The sequence below is a fragment of the Populus trichocarpa genome, chromosome 11, assembly GCF_000002775.5.
Source record: "Populus trichocarpa isolate Nisqually-1 chromosome 11, P.trichocarpa_v4.1, whole genome shotgun sequence".
NCBI classification, from domain to species: Eukaryota; Viridiplantae; Streptophyta; class Magnoliopsida; order Malpighiales; family Salicaceae; genus Populus; species Populus trichocarpa.
Window position 1 is genome coordinate 11,027,423 of NC_037295.2, and position 22,181 is coordinate 11,049,603.

General features: G+C 36.8%; 2 protein-coding genes across 2 annotated transcripts; both read right to left on the reverse strand.

Annotated features, from left to right (window-relative positions):
- Positions 1 to 649: 649 nt before the first annotated feature.
- LOC127905921 (uncharacterized) lies at positions 650 to 2,324 on the reverse strand. Its single transcript, XM_052456947.1, has 4 exons — positions 2,027 to 2,324; positions 1,704 to 1,940; positions 1,440 to 1,549; positions 650 to 1,312 (listed from the first exon to the last, which is right to left on the reverse strand). The coding sequence occupies exons 1-4, from the start codon at positions 2,322 to 2,324 to the stop codon at positions 650 to 652; spliced, it is 1,308 nt and encodes a 435-aa protein (XP_052312907.1).
- A 15,456-nt stretch (positions 2,325 to 17,780) lies between these two features.
- LOC7483617 (uncharacterized) lies at positions 17,781 to 21,502 on the reverse strand. The gene is made up of 5 exons (XM_002317293.4): positions 21,106 to 21,502; positions 20,299 to 20,455; positions 19,923 to 19,973; positions 18,656 to 18,748; positions 17,781 to 18,272 (listed from the first exon to the last, which is right to left on the reverse strand). Exons 1-5 carry the CDS (start codon positions 21,249 to 21,251, stop codon positions 18,213 to 18,215), a joined length of 507 nt encoding a protein of 168 aa, XP_002317329.1. The 5' UTR covers positions 21,252 to 21,502; the 3' UTR covers positions 17,781 to 18,212.
- Between the last annotated feature and the right edge of the window lie 679 nt (positions 21,503 to 22,181).

The window sequence follows — 22,181 nt, forward strand, 5'->3', positions numbered from 1 at the left end:
TGCGAGCCCTAGGAAACAACGTATTTTAGTGACCGAAGTCAGTCATTCCCATCTCAAAACTGCTTTAACTTTCTGGGGGTCTATGAAAACACCTTCGGCTGATATGACATGTCCTAGAAATGTCACTCTCTCCAGCCAAAATTCACATTTACTCAATTTTGCATACAACTAGCGATCCCTCATGGTTTGTATGGTCTGCCTCAAGTGTTCTTCATGTTCCTCGAAGGAATTCGAGTACACCAGTATATCATCAATGAATACCACCACAAACTTATCAAGGTATGGTTGGAAAACCTAATTCATTAAATCCATGAAGAGGGCTGGGGCGTTCGTCAATCCGAACGGTAGCACCAAAAACTCATAGTGTTCGTAACGGGTTCTAAATGCGGTCTTTGCTACATCCGCTTCTTTAATCTTCGTTCTGATAGTACCCTGATCTCATATCTATCTTAAAAAATGCCCTCGCTCCCTTTAATTGATCAAATAAATCATCTATCCGAGGTAACGGATACTTGTTTTTCATTGTTATTTTGTTCAACTGTCGATAGTCAATACAAAGCCTATAGGTCCCATCTTTCTTTCTTATGAATAGAACCGACGCTCCCCTAGGGGAATTACTAGGTTGTATAAACCCTTTGTCTAACAACTCCTATAGTTGAGTCTTTAACTCATTCAGTTCTGCCAGAGCCATCCAATACGGTTGTTGGGCTATGGGTGGGACTCCAGGTAAAGTGTCTATAGACACCTCTACCTCTCGCTCTGGGAGCACTCCCGGTAGTTCTTCGGGAAACACATCTAGGAATTCCTTTACCATAGGAATATCCTTTAGTTGTGGACCTTCATCATCGGAGTTTAAGATGTATGCGAGGTATCCCATACATCCCTTTCTCAAAAGTCTTTGGGTTATTACAACTAATATTAAGGCGATCGGTTTGAGAATTCTCTCTCCCTCAAAAATCATCCTCTCGCCCTCAGGTGTTTGGAATGTAATAGTTTTAGCATAACAATCTATTAAAGCCTTGTATTTACTCAACCAATTCATGCCTAGGATTATGTCAAAATCATGCAACTCTAAGGGAATCAAGTATATAACCCCCACATCCACATACACAATATTTGTTTCAACCATATTTCCCATTGGAGTTCCAATCACGAACCCCTTCTCTACTACTTCTACTCCCTTTCTCAATGTAGTGACAATTCTCCAAGCAATGAATGAGTGGGTGGCACCCGGATCAAACAACACATGCACATTAAAATTATTCATTAGTGGCGTACCTGCCACCACATTCAATGCAACCTTGACCTCCTCCTGTGTCAGGTGGAAGACCCCCCCGGGGTCCGATCATTTTGTTTTCTCATGAATGAGAAGATCACACTGGCCTATTCACGGTGACTGACTGTTGGTGGCTCTAACTCGGCTGCCCATAGCTCTATACCTGTCCAGTGTTCTTGTTGGGGCAATCCTTTTTATAATGACCTCTTCCACCACAATAATGACACCCTTGCCCCCAGTTATTGGCAGTTCCTCTACCTATGACCTTCTCCCCTGCACATAAAGCATCGCCCTAGGGAAATTGAGCAGTCCCTAGGGTGTTTTTGTCCATATTTTACACAAAAAGGATAGTCAACACCCTTACGGTCACTGGTCCCAGTTGAAGAGTTGGCTCTCTAGTGCGACTGTTCAACCATCATTCTCCCACCTGACTGTTGGTGGGGTGATACCATTGAACTCCCCCTTTTCCTGTACTGCTCAAACACTCCACTTTTACCTTTCTTCGGAAGTGGTAGTCTGCCACTAAAATAGTCCCTATCTCTCTTTTTGCCTATACCTTGATGTCCCCGTTGGCTTTCTCCAATACATGCCTCTAGAGCTTGTGCAGCCTTAACCAACTCCCTCACGGATTTAAACCGTAAGGCGATCAATCCTTGTCTCAAATCTTGTCACAAACCATCTCTCAACTTCTCAATCATATGTTCCTCTATCGGCACATAGTGTGGGGTGAACAATGAGAGATCATGGAACCTCCTTCGTACTCTAATACTGACATATCACCATGTCTTAATGCCAAGAACTCTTGTTCCTTCACCTTGCGATGGTACCTGGAATAAAACTGATTCTCAAAATCTGTCTTGAAGTCACTCCAAGTTAGTGTCTCGGTTACATGCCTCAGCTGAACTGTTTCCCACCATGTTATGGCCCTATCAGACAATAATTGGGTTGCACAATTTACCCTCAAACCCTTGGGTATGCTTATTTGAATCATGGTCTTTTCTACCTTCCTAATCCATCTCCCGGCCATCTCTGCATCTTGTTCCCCCATATACGATTCACAACCCATTTCCCTCATACTCTAGACTAATAGCACCACGTTGTTTGTGGTCATGCCAGTCACAAGGGCTGCCTGTGGAATCTGTATGGCGGGAGTTGTTTGTGTCACCGAGCTAGCCATGCCCTCCATCACTAATTTAACTATTTATACAAGGAGTCACGCATCTACATACTGCGGGGGCACACTAGTTGGAATAGGTGACGGTTGTGCTTTTGATCTTTCTTGTTGCTCTGCTGCAACTAGGGTACTTCCTCTGTTTGGTTAGGCCTCCAACCTTCCACCGCTACCGTGGCTCCCCCCTATAAGGTTTCGGGTGGTATTACCAGAGCATGAGATGTCGTGTCGTCCAAGGGATATTCATCGTGCCAACCTTGGGCACCTTGTCTCCTAACCCTCCTTTATAAGGAGGGTGGCTCAATTCGTGTCCCTTGTCGAATGCGCACCTTCCTAAAATTTATCACAACAACACAATTATCAATGATCCTTAGGATCCAAGCCAAGACCTCTGATACCAACTATAACAACTCGGCTTTTTAAGCCCAAAACAACGATAAATTAACTTATAAATTTGACGTCCCTATTAGACACAATCGAAACCGAAATACCATGCAAGCGAACGCCCTCCTGCAGAAATAATGCAGCAACTTTTGACGCATCATAAGTTTTGTGGCATGGAATAAAATGGGACATCTTGGAAAAACGATCAACCACCACCATAATTGAATCATGTTGCTGAAAAGTTTTTGGCAACCCAAGAACAAAGTCCATGCTAATATGCTTTCATGGTTTGTCTAGAATGGAAAGTGGCGTATAGAGCCCCGCTTGTTGCTTGGTTCCTTTATTTAATTGGAAAATCCGACACCGATAAACCAATGTATGCACGTACTCTGTATTCGAGGCTAATAGAATCAATCAGCAATAATAGCAAAGGTCTTATCATGACCAAAGTGCCTAGCTAAGCCCCCACCGTGGAGTTCCATAATTAGAAACTCCCGAAAAGAACCATGTGGAACACATAGACATGATTTGTAGAATAGAAATCCATCGCACAACAAATACTCATTACCAGATGTGCGCCCATGAGTGGAGATATCATTCCATACATTGCCGAAGTCCTCATCATTGGCATACTGTGTTTTCAGACTATCAAAACCTGCAACATTAGCTGAAAACATATGTAACAAGTGTGGTCTCCTGCTTAAGGCATCAACCACCTTATTTTTAGTCCCTAACTTATTTCTAATAACAAATTCGAATTGTTATAGATAGTCCATCCAACAAGCATGTCGTGCATTCAGTTTACTTCAGGAATTTAAATGCTTTAGAGAATCATGGTCTGTAAAAAGGATAAACTCTTTATGGATCAAGTAAGGTTGCCAATGCTTGAGAGTTTTAATTAAAGCATTGAATTCCATATCACATACCAAGTATCGTCGGCGAGTGTCATTAAGCTTCTCACTATAAAAAGCAATGGGATGACCCTCCTAACTCAGCACACCACCGATTCCCACATGCAAAGCGTCACAAGCCACTTCAAAAATTTTAGAGAAATCTGGCAACTTGAGCACTGGTGTTTACCCCATCTTTTCTTTAATTTTTGTGAATGCCTTGGCAGCTGCAGCACTCCATGAGAATTTTTTTTTTTTCAAGCACTCGATGATTGGGGCCATTATTATGCTGAAACTGCGAATGCCAAACTATGAAAGCTTCTAAATTCGGAAACATTCTGGGGCATTGGCCATTGCTTGACAGCCTGCACCTTTGCGGGATCAGCCTCAACATCTTGATTAGAAATTATGAAATCTAGAAACTTGGCACTTTTCCTCATAAATAAGCACTTGCCTTTATTAATATAGAGCTATTCAGCTCTCAAGACCTTTATTACCTACTCGACATAGCTCAAATGCTCCTGCACACTTCGACTAAAAATTAAGATATCATCAAAATAAACGACAAATTTTCCCCAAGAATGGTTTGAGAACTTGCGTCATAACACGCATGAAAGTGCTTGGCGTGTTGGTTAATCTGAAGGGCATGACTAGCCACTCAAATAAACCATCTTTCATCTTGAAAGTCGTCTTCCACTCGTCACCCAACCGGATACGAATTTGGTGGTAGCCACTTTGAAGGTCGATCTTAGTGAAAATAGAGGAACCACATAACAAATCAAGCATATCATCAAGACGAGGAATGGGAAATCGGTACTTCATAGTTATGTTATTAATTGCTCGACTATCGACACACATCCTTTAGCCACCATCCTTCTTTAGTGTGCCGGAACAGCACAAGGGCTGAGACTTTCTCGAATGAACCCTTTGTCCAATGATTGTTGAATTTGTCGGCTAAGCTCTTCATTCTCTATTGGGCTCATGCGGCAGTGTGGTAAATTAGGCAAGGTTGAGCCAGGGATCAGATCAATGGCATGTTAAACCTCCCTTATTGGAGGTAGTTGATTCAGAATCTCATCCGACATGATATCCCGAAACTCTTCCAACATTGCCGAGAACTCTACTGGAACATTGCCATCCTCCTACTTCACTTCACGTCTCACTACTAGTAGCACCATATTATCGTAATGCATAACTAGAGAGAGTTGTCGCATCGCCAAAACTGGGACAATCTCCTTTTTTATATCAAATTCTGAAATTTTTGTAACAAATTTCTTACCTTTGAAATTAAAAGAATAAGTATTAGCATACCCATCATAAAGAACCCTTTGGTCATAGAGCCACGGACGTCCCAGTAGCATATGGTAAACAGTCACAGGAATTACGTCACACCAGGCTTCATCCACGTATTTTTTTTTACAATGAAAATTTAACCAAGCAACGTTATCTCACTAGGACTGAGTTGGCTTCATTGTAAACCCCCGGTTATAATTTTTCTACGTTATTAAAATATGATAAATTTAACCAATAGTAAAATAGGTTAAATTAAATTAAAGAAACATCAATCAAGATAAAACAAAATAGTGAAATTAATGAAATGAAAAGTGAATATAGTACTAAATTGTTGAAAAGAAAAACATTTGTGGGACAAAATAAATATGTAAGACCAAGACAGGTCAATATTCAAATAACAGAAGGTTAGAAGTTCATATACAAATGATAAAAAGGGGTGGGAATAAATGTGCAATTAAGATGATAGCACTATAAATATCATTTTATTTTCTCTCTTGGAGTGACTTGCAAGAGCAAGAGAGAGTTTAGAGAGCGGCTGGAGAGAAGACATATTGATGGCAGAAAGTCCGACAACTATAACTCCACCTTCCACCATTGGATCTGAATGGTATTTGATATGTTGTTCTCCTTCATGTCGTGTAAATTTTCACCGGATGGATCTTCTATATCAGTCTCCGTTTGAGAGATATTTCTGAGAAAATACACTTTTGGACAATCTTTGTCGCCACCTGTTTCCTCCTTCGGCCACCGTTGGATCGAGCTATAATTTAGATATGTTGTTCTTCTTGATGCTATCTGGAGATCATAAACAAACACTTGGTATAGAAGGTGTGCTTCTTGCACAGTAGGTCTGCAAGTTTGAGGTCAATTCGGTTAAACCCATGTTTCTAGATATTTCACCATTTGATGAAGTTGATATTTGGATATATTATACTCATAATAATGCATTATAACTTGATCATATGGATTGTTTGGAATATTATTCATTTGTTAATTGTGGTTGATTGAAACTGTTGTCAAAATTGGTTTTGTGTGAACTGAAACAGCCATAAAATTAAAAAGAAATGGAGCATTAGAGAGACTTAATTTTTGGGAAACTTTGGGGCTGCTGTGACAGCCCTGAAAGTGTATGTTTAGGGGGGTAAATACCTCTCCAAAATCAAAAATAAAAATGTATAAGGTTATTGTGTTTGTTATCCTAATTTCTAAGAACAACTTGGATTGATATAAAAAGTCGGCCACATGAGTGGGGGTAAGGAAAGTTAGCCAACCATATGAAAAGTGAAGAGGAAAAGGGGGAAATTATGGTTTTCCTTAATGAATTTATTATAAGAGGTTGTTTTCTTTTTCTTTATGTGAATGTGTGTGTGAATTGAATGAAATTAGCATGAAAAGAATGAGGGAAGTCTTAGTTCCTTAAGGCCAAGTTTTCAGTCAATTATGCATCAAAGGGGGAGGATATTTAATTTGACATATCTAGCTTGATGATGTGTGTTTAATTGTGTCAAAATAAGAAGAAAAAAAATGCATGTTGGAATGTCAAGGATTGTGTTTGGAAAAATATTGTTCGGAAAGTTTGTAAAATCGATAATAATGTTTTATTTTGACGTTAAAAGGGAAGATTGAAATAAATAAGATAAATTGGCTCTTAAAAAGATATTTTTGACACTCTTATATGGCATGTGATATGGCTAGGGGTTAAGATAAAAGAGAAAAAGTTCAATTGTAGATATTGTGTGTAAATGGAAAAGGTTGATAAATCTGGACAGATTCATCTCTTGAATTTTAGAGAGAATTCGACTAGGAGAATAAGGGAATTAGGATCAGGTTCCTTCATAGTAATTGTAGTTTTGGATGTTAGCTAACTAAGGAAATCGGTCTTGCTCAATTTGAAGTTGTAGAACTCCAGTTGTGGGTCACCAACCGAGACTGGGTCATGACTGACTCTGTAAAGCAATAGGAGTGATTAGTGGATGAGCAATTTTGACTATCTTAGGGGCAGAACTGGGTTCTCCTTCCTTCAGAGAACTTGTAGCCTTGTGTCTTAGCTTTTCAACGAGATCAATATCGCTTGAAACGGAGTTCTAGAACTCTGGATATAGTTAAAATCTTAGGAGAGTTCAGACAGTAACAGTTGGACAGTAACAGTCCAATGTCTAGACAGTAATGGCTGGACAGTAACAGTTTAATGCCTAGACAATAATGGTTCAAGACAATAACAGTTCAATGTCTAGATAATAATGGTTTAAGACAGTAACAGTTCAATGTTAAGACAGTAACGGTTGGACAATAACAGTCAAAGGTCTAGACAGTAACAGTTGGACAATAATAGTTCGAGATTTAAACAGTAACAGTTCAAATATAAAGAAATGAATGATAACTATGGTTGGATAAAGGATGACAACATAAATAGGTGTAATGAGAAAAAACATAAAATATAAAGAAAGAAATGATTGAAAGAAAGATCTATTAGCTGTTGATATGATTATTATAAAACATATCCTTGAATGAGAAAAATTTATGAGATAAGCCTGTGATTGGAGGAGGGACCACCGGTGTGGTGCAACAGCAGCAGCAAGGGAGCACAAGTAGAGCTTCTACTGCAGGTAGGTAGCTTTTTAGTTAAATTCAAGAATGTAATATGTTAATAAAGTGAGATGTGAATTTGCAACGTTGGATATTATGTGAAAGATGGAAGTTGGTGTAATGATGTTGTTATTTCGGATACTATTCTGAATGTATGTGTGTGTTCAAGGTAAACTACCCTTGTGTGCATTTCCAAGTGATGGGAGTACCACTAATAAAGAAAATATAAGAAGTGTAATATGTGTTTTGAATAGCATACATTTAGTGTATGTTAGGATCCCCGGTAAGGGGATCAGCATGTGTTGCCTAGCATACATTTAGTATATGTTAGGATCCCGGGTAAGGGGATCACCATGTGTTGGCTAGCATACACTTAGTGTATGTAGGATCCCGAGTAAAGGGATCACCTTACATCGCCTCTTACAAGGTGATGATGATACCAGTGAAATTGGTATCGGTAATGTGTTAAGCAGAAATGATCATGGTTGATCTTATGAAATCTTGAATGGAGGTTGATCATAGAAGAGGAAACGGTTTAGTAATTGAAGGAGAAAGAGTTTCCAATGAAAACCAGAAGGGAGAAGTGAATAAAATATGAATGCGTGATTGTCTCTTTAAATTGTTGGATATTTGTGTTGCTATATTATTGTGATTTTCATGTTTCAATAATATGTATTTTTTTGTTCCAGGACCATCGCATCCACGACAGAAATAGATCCTAGCTTATGTTCACTTTTTTGTAGTCTAGGTTCTAGGGAGTATACTCTTGTATGTTGTAATATTACAACTTTTATATGACTTAATTTGTATAATTGATGTTTAAACTTGAATAGATGAACTTAATTCTGAAATTCATATAATCATGTTTCATATATGCGTGTTTATCTCATTTATTCCCCTATAATGATATTTGTTGTCAATGTATGTTATATATGTTGTGGTTGTGATGATGATGATTATGTTTGTGACATTGAGACCCAGGATGATTGGGTCGTGATGCAGTTATGAGATGTAAGATATTAAAAGTGTAAACAGGATATGTGTCAATAACTTGGGACTTTCCAATATAGGGAAGACTCTGCCGAAATTTCAGTGGAAATTTCGGTAGACTTTTATATGAGAACTGGGAAAAAAAAACTACCCTTATTTTTACGTACCAAATCATAGGAAAGTAACTATAAACACATATGAAAGTGTGGGGCATTACATTCATTAACCCAGCTAATTCGGTAAGGAGTGGGATGTTTCTCAGTTTTCAACCCCAAATGCTTAATGACAGTCTCGAAGACCACATTTATGTCGCTGCCATTATCAATAATGTTATTCAAAGCCCGACCATTATGTTCCATGCGAGTGTGAAAAATATTGGTGCGCAACCACTTGGGATTAGCCTGGAAGTTCTTTCTTAGTTCCTGTCAACACTCGATGGATCATGCAGTTGAGTAAGTTTGACGCACCCAAGTGCTCTTCTTCACAGTGACTACTCCCATCGGTCTCTTCCTGTTGCGATGTCGCGGTCGCACAAATTAATTACCCTAGCTTCAAACACAACACACAAAATAGTATAGAGCAAGCAAGGGGTCGATCCCACGGGGAAGATTCAAGTCAGATTTTTATGCTAGATGATATGCAATTTGTGGGGGTTTGGATGTTATCTAGGCTAAAGCAAAAGAAAACAGAAAACTTTCAAGCAAAATTAAATAAAATCAGAAAATTATCAAGAGAACAAACCTTGGTCACAAACACACATCCACCTACAGAAATCAGAACTGATCATGGAAACGAAACATCAATTTATATTCTGAATATTTATCTCTTCTTAACATTGGTTAGTTAACGGATCCGCCGTATAACTAGCCCTAACCATCAAACAACCACAGTGTCCGCACTAGTAATTTAATTCAATGGCAGCCTTAAGAACTAGATAAGTTGATTAATCAAGAAAACATAACTGTCCGCAGTCTATGTTTGATTTGATTGAATGTTCTCCCTAAGATTAATAACGTAGATCCGCCACAATTATTAAACTCAGTTGCTTCACAAGTTTATATACCACAACTCCGGTTTTGATATCAAACTTAGTAATAGATTGTCTACAATAATAACTTAGAGTCCGCTCTAGCAATTAAAATAAACAATCATAGGAAAATAAGCATAGGAGAACAAACATATTCATCATATAAACTAAAAAGAAAGGGTATATATGTAATGCGAATGTAATCTCAACAAGATATGAAGCAAGTTCTAGAGATACATATCATTGGAAGAAGACACAATAAAAGAATATAATGTTGAAGGCTCAAAAGCTTGCATTGGTATAACACTATAAAGTCAACATGGCATATTCTCAAAGTCAATCCCTAAACCAATTAAACCTTAAAACTTGCATGCACACTCCTTCATTCGATTCATATCTCCATCTATCTCAATTAATTCTTATATGTAATACTCACATTCTCATAAACCAATAGGAGTTCAAAAGATCAAACATAGAAATTTTTTTTTTTTGGAACAACAAAGAAAACCAAAATAAGAAAACCAACATTCTCCCAATACCCCCACACTTAAAACACAACATTGTCCTCAATGTTGAAATAAAAGAAAAGGAATATAGGAGAATGACAAAAATAAAGTAAAATGCGAAAAATAAAAGATTAAGGAAAAAGAAAGCAAATCTGTTTTTTTTTCTTTTTTGTGCTGGGTTGCCTCCCAGTAAGCGCTTTTGTTTTATGTCATTGGCTCGACATGTTGCATGCTTATTCTTCATAGATTGGTTCAGCTAACTCCGCAGAAGCGGTGAGTTCTGTTGTCCAACCTTCATAGAAAGGTTTCAAGCGATGCCCATTGACCTTGAGTACTTTGTTGGTTTCTAAACTTGTAATTTCAACTGCACCATAAGAAAAAACATTAGAAACAACAAAGGGTCCAATCCAACGAGAGCGCAACTTTTCAGGAAAAAATTTCAAACGCAAATGATAAAGAAGGACTTTGTCTCCAACATTAAACTCTTTTCTTGTAATCATTCGGTCATGAAGACTCTTAGTCTTTTCTTTGTAAATCCTTGCATTCTCATAAGCATCATTTTGTATTTCTTCCAACATAATTCCAATCTTTTTGGGCACCAAAAGGATAGGCGCCACCCATTCACTGTCCATGATGGGGTGAATGACTCCTGTATCATGGGGAACAGTTTGCAAAGCTTGCAAAGCCAATGCTGATTCATGCACGTTTTAGGAAACACATATATGCCTCTCCATCTCTTCTATCTTGGTAAAATCATAGTCATAGCTCAAAGCTACGCTTAATCCATCCTCACTATCAAAATCACAAACTTGCTGCGCACACTTATCAACTTGGTCATAACATGTGATAGAATAAACATTGCTACAAGGATATGTCATTGCATCATGAAAATTAAATTCAATTTTTTCATCTCCTACCTCCATAGACAAAGTATCCTTACCACAATCAATTTTTTTATTGGCAGTTTTCAAGAATGGTCTCCCAAACAATATAGGAGTGTTGTTTGATGAATCACAAGAATCATGTTCCATATCAAGAATATAAAAGTCGCATGGAATGACCAAACTATCAATCTTGACTAGGACATCTTCTATCACACCAAGTGGGTAAACAAAACTACGATCCGCAAGTTGTATTACAATGCTAGTTTTATTCAAAGGCTCAAGACTAAGAGAATCATAAACATGTTTAGGCATAACACTAATGGATGCACCTAAATCGCACAAGGCCCTTTTGAAACCATCATTACCAATAACATATGGGATAGTAAACGCACCTGGGTCTTTTTGCTTCAAAGGCATATTCTTTTGAACAATAGCAGATACAACTTCGCCCATACTTATCATTTCATGACCTTTTAGTTTGAAAGCTCTCTTGGTAGTACACAACTCCTTCAAGAATTTGGCATACTTGGGAATTTGCTTGATAGCATCAAGCAAAGGAATGTTGAGTTCTATTTTCTTGAAAACCTCTAAAATCCCTTTTTCTTTGTCCTCTTTCTTTGACCTAGAAGAACTCACAGGAAAAGGTGGAATTGTTTTAAAACTAGAATTCATTGATTGAGGAGTTACCTTTGGAGTGTTGGTCGATGTTTCAGTTTGTGGAGGAGGAGGATGTTCCTTCTTTGTACTCAATTCAGTTTCTATCTCTTCTTCTTCCTCCATCTTAATTTGTTTCGACCTTTTCTCTTCAAGTTCTTTCCCACTTCGCAGCATGATCACACTAACATTCTCTATTGGATTCAATGATTGGGAGGGCAATTTTTCATTCATTTGTGCTTCCAATTTCCCCACACTTGAAGCTACTTGCCCCATTTGCTTCTCCAAGTTGTGAATACTTGACCTTGTTTCCTGTTGAAAAGACATGACATTTTGTTGCAAGGTCACAATGTTAGAAGCCAAAGTTTTCATCATCTCACGAAGATCATCACTAGATGACGACACCATAACATTGGAGTTTGTGAATGGAGGGGGTTGTCTTGCTTGATAATTCTGTTGGGGCTGAAATCCATGGGGATGGAAATGTCGGCCTTGATTGCCTTGTTGAGGCTGGTTCCCATACCGTAGGTTGGGATGATCTCTCCATCCAGGATTGTACGTGTGGGAAAAAGGATCATACTTACGCTGAGGTTGTCCATTGAATGCTCCATCAACTGCATTAGCTTGTTCAATGTAATCTTCTTGCATTGTTGGGCACATATCTGAAGCATGTCCTTGTAAGGAGCATATGCTACAAACTTTCACCTGCTGTACATTGCCACAAGCCAAAGAACGTACAAGAGAGTAAGATCATTAACTTTATTCTCAAGGTTAGAAATACTTACCTCATTTACTCGTTTATTCACGAAGTCTCCACGAGTGCCAAACTATTTCGAGTTGGCTGCCATGTTTGAGATCAATTGGCGTGCAGCCTCGGGTGTCTTATCTACCAATGCCCCTCCACTTGCAGCATCAATGATACTACGGTCAGTAGGCATCAATCCTTCATAGAAATATTGAATGAGCAGCTGATCGGGTATTTGATGATGAGGGTATTGAATGCACAGTTGCTCAAATCTTTCCCAATACTCGGAAAGTGTCTCTCTATGAGATTGTCGAATCCCACATATTTCTTTTCTTATGTTGGCAACTCGAGATGCTGGGAAATACTTTTCAAGGAAAATCTTCTTCATGGCATTCCAAGTTCCAATGGAACCTGGGAAAATAGAGAAAAACCATGTCTTTGCTGCCCCTTTCAAAGAGAAAGGGAAAGCTTTCAACTTAACTTGTTCTTCATCAACTCCATTTGGTTTCATGCCAACACAAACCATATGGAACTCCTTGAGATGAGTATGAGGATCTTCTCCTGCAAGGCCATTGAATGTTGGTAACAAATGTATAAAACCAGATTTGAGCTCAAAGTTTACATTATTGTCAATGTTTATGCACAATGGTTGATTTTTCATGTTAGGAGCAGCAAGCTCCTTGAGTGTTTGTTGTCGTGCAACAGCCATGATGTTGAGGCAAGCTTCCTTTCTTAACCTGCGTAAAGTGCTTTCTATTTCAAGATCAACCTGCACTTGAATTTGATTAGTAGAACGGGTCACAGGCATAAATCGCTAAGAAAAATCAAAAGAAAGCAACCCACACAAGAGATAAAAAAAAAAAAAAAAAAAAAAAAAAAAAACAATGCAAATTATATGAAAATCCTACGGTAGAAAACAAAAACTGCCTAAAAACCCTAGAAAAAAGTGGATTTTGGCCTCAATAGGGTGGGGCTAGTGTTTAACACTAGTCTTGTTTAGAACGTCGTTTTCCTTCAAGAAACAAAAGACCGATACCTAATTCTACCAAAAAATCTGTTTTGAACAGTACCGCTGCCGTAATGAACAGTGCCGCAACAAGCAAAAATTCTGTTTTTTTTTTTCAGAAAAAGAAATAACAATCACAGCAAATAAAAATAATAGCACAAAAATCAACTAAAATTACTTCCCCGGCAACGGCGTCAAAATTTGTTGCGATGTCGCGGTCGCACAAATTAATTACCCTAACTTCAAACACAACACACAAAATAGTATAGAGCAAGCAAGGGGTCGATCCCACGGGGAAGATTCAAGTCAGATTTTTATGCTAGATGATATGCAATTTGGGGGGGTTTGGATGTTATCTAGGCTAAAGCAAAAGAAAACAGAAAACTTTCAAGCAAAATAAAATAAAATCAGAAAATTATCAAGAGAACAAACGTCCACCAACAGAAATCAGAGCTGATCATGGAAACGAGACATCAATTTATATTCTGAATATTTATCTCTTCTTAACATTGGTTAGTTAACGGATCCGCCGTATAACTAGCCCTAACCATCAAACAACCACAGTGTCCGCACTAGTAATTTAATTCAATGGCAGCCTTAAGAACTAGATAAGTTGATTAATCAAGAAAACATAACTGTCCGCAGTCTATGTTTGATTTGATTGAATGTTCTCCCTAAGATTAATAACGTAGATCCGCCACAATTATTAAACTCAGTTGCTTCACAAGTTTATATACCACAACTCCGGTTTTGATATCAAACTTAGCAATAGATTGTCTACAATAATAACTTAGAGTCCGCTCTAGCAATTAAAATAAACAATCATAGGAAAATAAGCATAGGAGAACAAACATATTCATCATATAAACTAAAAAGAAAAGGTAAAATAAATCTCACAGTTCTTGAAATCCGAAGGTTTCCGTGTCCTTGCAACCAAGAAAAAGTGTTTAGCCTTGCATGTTTGTTGAACAACTAATCAAAAAGAATGAAGAATGCATAATTTAGGGTTTCTTAGAGGAAGGGGGCGTTTTTCTCTTCTTGGCTGGCTGCCCCCCTTCTCTTCTCTCATTCTTTTTATATCTTAGGAAACCCTAGGTCTCTATTTTACAAAATAGTCCTCCATTAAGTAGATTGTTTACATTTAAGTACTTCAATAACTATTTTCCTAAAAAAAGGAGAAATAGCCTTGCATGAAATCTTCAAGCTTTGACTTAGAGGAGCTAAATTGCTGAAATAAAAACTTGGATATCGGTTTAGATGCTTCGGAACGTAATTTGGACTCGTTTCTTCACGAAATCTGTTTGCTTGCAGAATTCAGATGTCATCTTTGAAAAATCATATCTCCCTCATATGACATCGGTTTTAGCTGAAATTGGGATCTTTTATAGACCTTTGAGTCATGAATCCAAAAAAATTGAGTTTGCATCAATTGGACTTCTGTAGCTCCAGATATTCAAGTTGGAATGGCCGAAGGTCAACACTGGCAGATTGCGAGATTTGACTTTGAAGGCTGCGATTTCCATGCTCTTCCTTATTTTATTTTCTTGCCTTAGATGTCCAGAGAGGTATGGATGTTAGCTTTTTAATGCCACTAGAATCACTTCATTTCAACCTCTAGAGCTCATGCTCTGCACAAAACATCGACTGAAGGTCAAATCTGCCAATTATCTCCAATTTACTCCTTTTTGCATCTTTCATCCAAAAGTGCCTTCAAAACATAAAACAAAGAATATCAAGGCATTTTACATATAAAACATAGGCAAAACACTAGTTAAATGTGGATGAAACTATCGAATAATATGGTTGCATCACTTCCCCATCCGTGTCTTCAACAGCATCCGCTTCTAACAATTCCTTTTCACATATAAATGCTAGTTTTTTTTATCTCTTGTAGGACACACTACAACATAGTGTCTGGAGCCTTTACACTTATAACATTGTAGCCCTTCGCTAAAAACTTTGGCTTTTCCTTTCTGGTCTCCACATACCCCGCCTCTAGGTTAATCTTTTAGCAATGGAGGCCTTTGGACTGAAGATGTTAGGACACGTTCCGACCTTGAATCCCACGATGTTATTTTCCTCTAAACCGAAGGCCCTATTTATTTCTCAATACGGAGTGGCAATTGATATGCCTACACCACGTTGATTAAACATGCAGTCCATATTTCTTTACGTAGGAAGCGATCCGTAAATTGATCAACACTCAATGACCCTTGCCTGAGTTGCAACATCTCCTTGAACATCATTTGCTCATAATCAATAGGCAAATATTTTTCCTTTAGTCGCTATTTCTTCTCTTCCCAATTCGAAACTGTTGGTCTTTGTGTACGATGCAATTGCTCTTCCACACTTCCCCACCATGCTAGTGCATGCCCCTTCAATTTCATCCGAACATAACGAACCTTCCTATCCTCCGAAATAGCAAACCAATCAAAATAATCCTCGATAGTCGTTAACCAGTCCTCAAAAGTGTTAGGCTCTAATTTTCCAAAAAATCTAGCACATCAACCTTCATTCTTTTGGTCAGTTCATCAAGAGGTTGATAACGTGCGTCATGACCCGCATGACCTTGGTGAAAGTTTTGCCTATGACGTTGGACTCGAGGCTCATGATCCTCAAACTCCTGGTTTTCTTCTTCTTCTTCATAAGCATCTCCATCACTTTCGTCCAGTCCCTCTCCATGAACTGCTATGCACCCTCTTCGATTGAAGGGTCCATACTCCTCTCGAACATAACGCTCATCCATGACATCCAATTGATGAGTAAGTTGCTCCAATACTGTGGAGATTTGATCAGTTTGGTGCTGTAACTGGGGCTGGTTTGTGTCTTGGGTGTTTGGGTTTTGGTCGTTTGGATTTAGGTTGTTTGGATTTTGGTTGGTTGCCATGGCGTACGAAGTACCACTACGGGTTACAGGCATGGAACGTGAAACACCGTAATCAAGGAACCAAGAACCAGGCTTTGTTACCAAAATTGGTGCCAAGCCTCTCAAATCAACCTCACGTTGAATCCAAAAGCAGGGCAAACACAAAATCCCTCTATGACGTTGGAATCAGTCCAAGGAAAACTCGAATTCAAATTCATAAAATGACCAAAAAAATAGACCGCCTTCATTATTTTCATCCTACCTTAAATATCAATCCAATCATACAATCTCCAACTCCAACTAGGAAAGCAATAAACAGAAAAGAAACAGAATTGCAGCAAATATGTAAGCTTCCTAAAAATTCTTTGTATATCATAACAGCTCCAATGTTTACGGAGTCATTGATCATGGAACCATGGGGAAGCCTTCTCCTTATTTGCATCACTACTTAAATATAAATTGTCTACTTAGAAAATGACTATTTTATAGGAAAAGGGATTAGGGTTTCCTATCAAATAAAAAGTAAAGAGAGAAAGGAATGGAGGGGTGGCCAGAAAGAGAAGAAAAACTCACCCTTTCTTCCTATACCCGAAATCATGTATTCATCTTTTCTTTTGATTGGTCTCTCAATAAACATGTAAGGCTAAGTTCTTTTTATTAGTTGCAAGGACACAGAAACTTTTAGATTTTATATATAGACATGACTCAAATGAAAATAATAAGTGTAAATTAATGTTAATTCAATCTTTATATTAAAATAAACTTTTATACAACCCAAAAGACCTTAAAATGTTTTGATATGTAATCAAAGAGATTTTTATTGTTTTATGTTCAACAAAAAAGCATATATATTTTAAATGAAAGCTTGTAGTACAATGTTTCATTCCATTCAATCAAAATAAATAAATTGTGCAAATTTCATTCAATTTTTTTTTGAACAAAAATTATCTTTAATTTCTCTCTTTTTACTTTACATAAATGGATAGACAATCCATTTGTCCAAAACACTTTTAAGGTCTTTTGGGTTGTTTAAAAGTTTATTTTAATATAAAGATTAAATTAGATGCTGGTGGGGCAGCAATGATTAAAATATTGCATGACAGGATAAGTTAACAACCATCCATAAAAAATTTTACAAGACTTGGCAGGTTAGAAAACATTTTCAATGAACAAACTAAATTTATATAAATTGACACGAAATATTACAAGTTAATTAATTTTTTAAAAAAACATATTTTACATTAAATAAACATAAAAAAAAATAAGAAAAAGATTTAATAAAATACTTTATGCAAAACAAACGCCAATAAACCAAAATTATTTCTTGGGAAAATATAGAACACAACCGTTGATGGTTTAATGAGCGCAACTACACGGCCACCGAGTAAAGCACCAAGACTTCGACGTCTACAAAACACTGAAACAGTGAAGCACAAATGTCATCCTTCGGACCTCACTACTAATTTACAAATCCTCATCCCACGAATGTAACACTCAATCACTGATCAAATTTAACCAGAGGCAATGAAGCAATTTCTACTATTAGATCAGACAAACGCATGGCAAGCTGAACCTGAAAAACTACACACTGAGCTGACAAACATCAAGTATGCACTGTCAACCTTACAGACTTTCTTGAGCATTAGGGTTGCTTATACTAGGTTTTTTGAAATTTTCGAGGGGAAAAAACAAAAGGAACATCAAAGGGAACTAATCACTGTAACTACATTGTGTGAAGGTTATCACTGTAATTTATCTATACATCATTCTGTCACGTCCGTAAAGCCTAAACAACAATTACAACAACTAGAACTCACTTGAAAGGTCTCGTCAAGCTCAATTCCTTTTTCCAGAGCACAAATGCTTCCAATGAATTGAGAGCCTATAAATCTCCACTGACTAGGTTAAAGAATCACCTTTAGCTATATCATCACCTAGCTAGAACTTCTCATGAGGAAAGCTATAATACACCCCAACACTGCACCCGCAACAACCTGCAACAGAAAAGAAGAACAGGTCAAGATGGGCTGGTTCCAATAGAATAAACATGCAAGAAGGGACAATGAAGATCATTCTACAAGCAAAACCAAGTCATTTGTTTCTCTATGTAGGACATGATTGCTAAAATGGTTAGGTGCATTTGATGACTACATAGACACTGGAAGAGTTAGCATCGAGACCATTAAATGCAGCATGCCCATTAGGAGTTCATCATTGCTTTCTCACACAAAAACAATCCTTTACAGTATAAGTCTCAATTCAGTTATTGAAGGAAAGATTTTGACCGCTAAAACAAAACCATTTAGTCATCCTGTGCACATTGAAAAATCAATGGCAACCATCACTTCATATGCATACATGCAGATCAACAACAGACCTGGAGTGGAGTGTGACCAAGTGAATCCCGTAGGGGTCTAACATTGGAGACAGGGTGTTCCGGAGGTAGCTCGCAGACAATTTGATTTAGTAACTGCAATAAATGAACCATACAAATTAGAATAGAAAACATAATGGTTGTTATTGCATAGCACAAGCGCAAACCAACATCATAGAGATAGAGATCACAACAATAAAACAAGCCAAACTATCTTTTATTTGTTATTGCATCTGTGCATGATACAAACATTTTCTAAAATCAAAAGGCTAATAATGTAATTATTTATTTGATATTGCATCAACTTTTATGTAAATTCTAGACATTTAAAATTATCAAATTATCTACAATTTACTCTAATTTTAAAACTTGAGAAATCCTAATTTCTTTCTTATTGTTGCGTCAATTGTTGCGTCAAGTTCAACCATTCCTTTATCAAAATAAAAGAGATATCAGGCTTGCTTATAACAAATGTGTGTTTTGGTTTCCATTGTTCTATGTGAGCAGATCGTCCAATTTGATAGCAAAAAGCAAGTGACAAAAAAGACTTCTTGAGCCGTAACTTATGGAAAAAAGGCACTCAAGATCACATCGCTTTGATTTTTAAAAAAAAAAATACAACTACGAAAAAAACATACAGAATTGTTAAGTATTAACTAAACGGACCTAACTAATGAAAACCAAATCGAATAAAATTTTGAAACCTAACTAGGGAATATTATAAAAATAAGAAGAAAAATAAAGTAAATTCCCAAACAACAACTTCTAGACCTGATTTGAGCATGATCCAAACCTCAATTGGCCATACTGAACAAGTATTATGTGAATTCTAGCAAGGAAAAGCATGCTGAAGGCAAAAGAAGAAAGATGAACAGTGGGAAGAAATAATGCTTATTAGGAATTTTAATGCTATATGATGATTCTAGATTCCTAGTATCATGTATGATTATTAATATTATTACTTAGTAGTTAAATTATGAATCTAGTTTATTTCTTATTTATTATGTTTCCTTTTCCTATTTTTATTTGGTTTGGTGCCTTATACATGTACCCTACCTACCCAACCTAGGCATTCAGTTGACCTTATGAATAATTATAATCAGATATTGGCTTTTTCTCAAAGAAATGGTTCTCTTGGTTTGTGTTCTTGTGGTGGTTCCACATCCCGCTTAGTACAAGTTTCAAAACCAGAAGCACAATTAGAATGGCGACCATCATGAAGTCTAACATGTACACAACAAAATATATTGACAGCAACAAACAGCTTTACCTCAGCTTGGCGACCAGCATGAAGTCTAACACCAGTTGCATCATACATAACCTGAGAAAAAAGATTATGTAATCCGATAATGTTGACTCTAAATTAATTTATGGATACTGCCCAGTGGCATGAATGTAGCAGAGAATTCTCTTCATAGTAAGAATGCACTTAGATAGAAAGTGCATGAAAGTACAATGAAGGCAAAAATTCAGTCTGGCTTGATAACTTCCAAAGGCATAATTAACCTTAAAACCTAACATATATGCCTAATTCATCTTTACAAACATTTCTCATTCATGAAGTTTTCAACAGTAATCGTGAACTTAAGCAAGATCATGCATGTCAACCAAAAAGAATGTACAAGACCTGTTTACAAAATACATACAACGCATGCCAAAACCAATGCAACAGCAAATGCTGGTGCTCCAGTTCCTTCTTGCAGACCAATAGCGGTTGCTAGAGCAGTCACGGTTGCTGAATGGGATGAGGGCATTCCACCTGACCCAAGCATCCTTCTAGCATCCCATCTCTTCTCCTTGAACCTGCCAACAAAGATGATATATTGGGGGGGATAGATGGTACAGAAATGAGCAAGGTTGTCTACAATTTTGCAAAAGATTGTTTCGAGGACACATAGAAATGGAGTCAATCATGACAAATATATTCATGGAAAAACAAAAATAAGCTCTGTGCACATAATTCGCACAACAGTGCTCGCAATTTGTCAATTACTTGATTACAGAAAAGACATAATAAAATTATTAATTTTTGTGAATGATAACTTTTTCAGGTATGAATTTTGGTATTTTCAGTTTCACTTGCATTAAACAAAGATTTGTAGTTTTCATTCAATTGTCTCTTCTTCAGTTCATGAACTAAGGAAATAATAAACACAATTTATTACAGTGAAATAATTCCGACCAAGGCATGTTTTGTGAGAGACAAATTAGACCAGTTTCAGAAATAACAGGAAAAGAATTATTGCTGAAATGAATTATTTCCCTCTATTCCACATTCTTTGCAACACTTTCGTTCTTACCACTTAACCGAAAGCAATATATAGACTCGACACCACATATAACTAAGAACCCATTAAGCCCTACCACCGAAAAAACAAACAAGAAACGTAAACTATGTGTATAAAAGAAAAGGATGTACATTTATGCAATGAAGAGAGAGTGAGAGAGATTACCAGGTGGTGAAAAGCTTGAGGAACTGGGCAAGTGAAAAGGCAAGGAAGGCGGAAAGGAGAGGAATGTTGGAGGGGAGACTAGCGGGTGGAGATGTTGCTGATCGATATCTGGACGATGCATCAGCAGCTGTCATCACTTCGTCCATTGAAACTCTAAAATCAAAATATATGAGCCGAGCCGACAGTGATACAGAAATTAGAAATTTTGGAATAAACTATAAAGATTGCGTTGCTGTTAGGCAAGTGGGTCTGGTGGGTGAGATTTGGATTTTGATTCTGATCGTCTTCTCTGTATTTGTGCTCTCTTCGTCCTCAGCAAGTAACCATCCCGAATAGAAAACAAAAACCCCCCCTGAAAAGAAAAAAGAGAAGAAGCGGGCAGCACTAGGGTTAATAGTACCTAAAGGCTACAGATACAACCATTTATAGCATGTTTCATTCCTAAAAATTTTAAAAAAATAAAATAAAATGAAATTTTTTATATATTTTTACATCATTTTAATATATTAATATTAAAATTAATTTTTAAAAAATAAAAAAAATTATTTTAATATATTTTTAAATAAAAAACACTTCAAATCACCACCACCGCTATTACAATTCTAAACAAATTATTAATTTAATAATGCATTAATCTATCAAAGTATCAATTTGGGTAATTAATTTCTCACAAAACATACCTTACTCGGAATGACTAAATGATAAACCCAGCTTACAAGTCTAGTATATACTTAGGGCTAAGGGAAAATAAATGAAAATTATAAAGCCTGAGACAAAAAAAAATATTATATAAAAAAATTAAAAAAAACATTTATTATTTATCAAAACAGAGATTATTGTAAATTAGAGTGGTATAAAGACCATTTTTTTCTTGGCAAAAACACTGATTGAGTATGCCATTTTTAGGTAGAGATAATTTTTTTCATAAAATATATTTGAGTATTTCTTGGTAAAATGATACATGAATTTCTTTTTGCTATAGTATAAATACTATTTTGCCTTTAGAAGCACAAAAAATTAATCCTAAAAAAAACAAAAAGAATAATTTATTTAATATTAAAAAAATACCTTGTGTA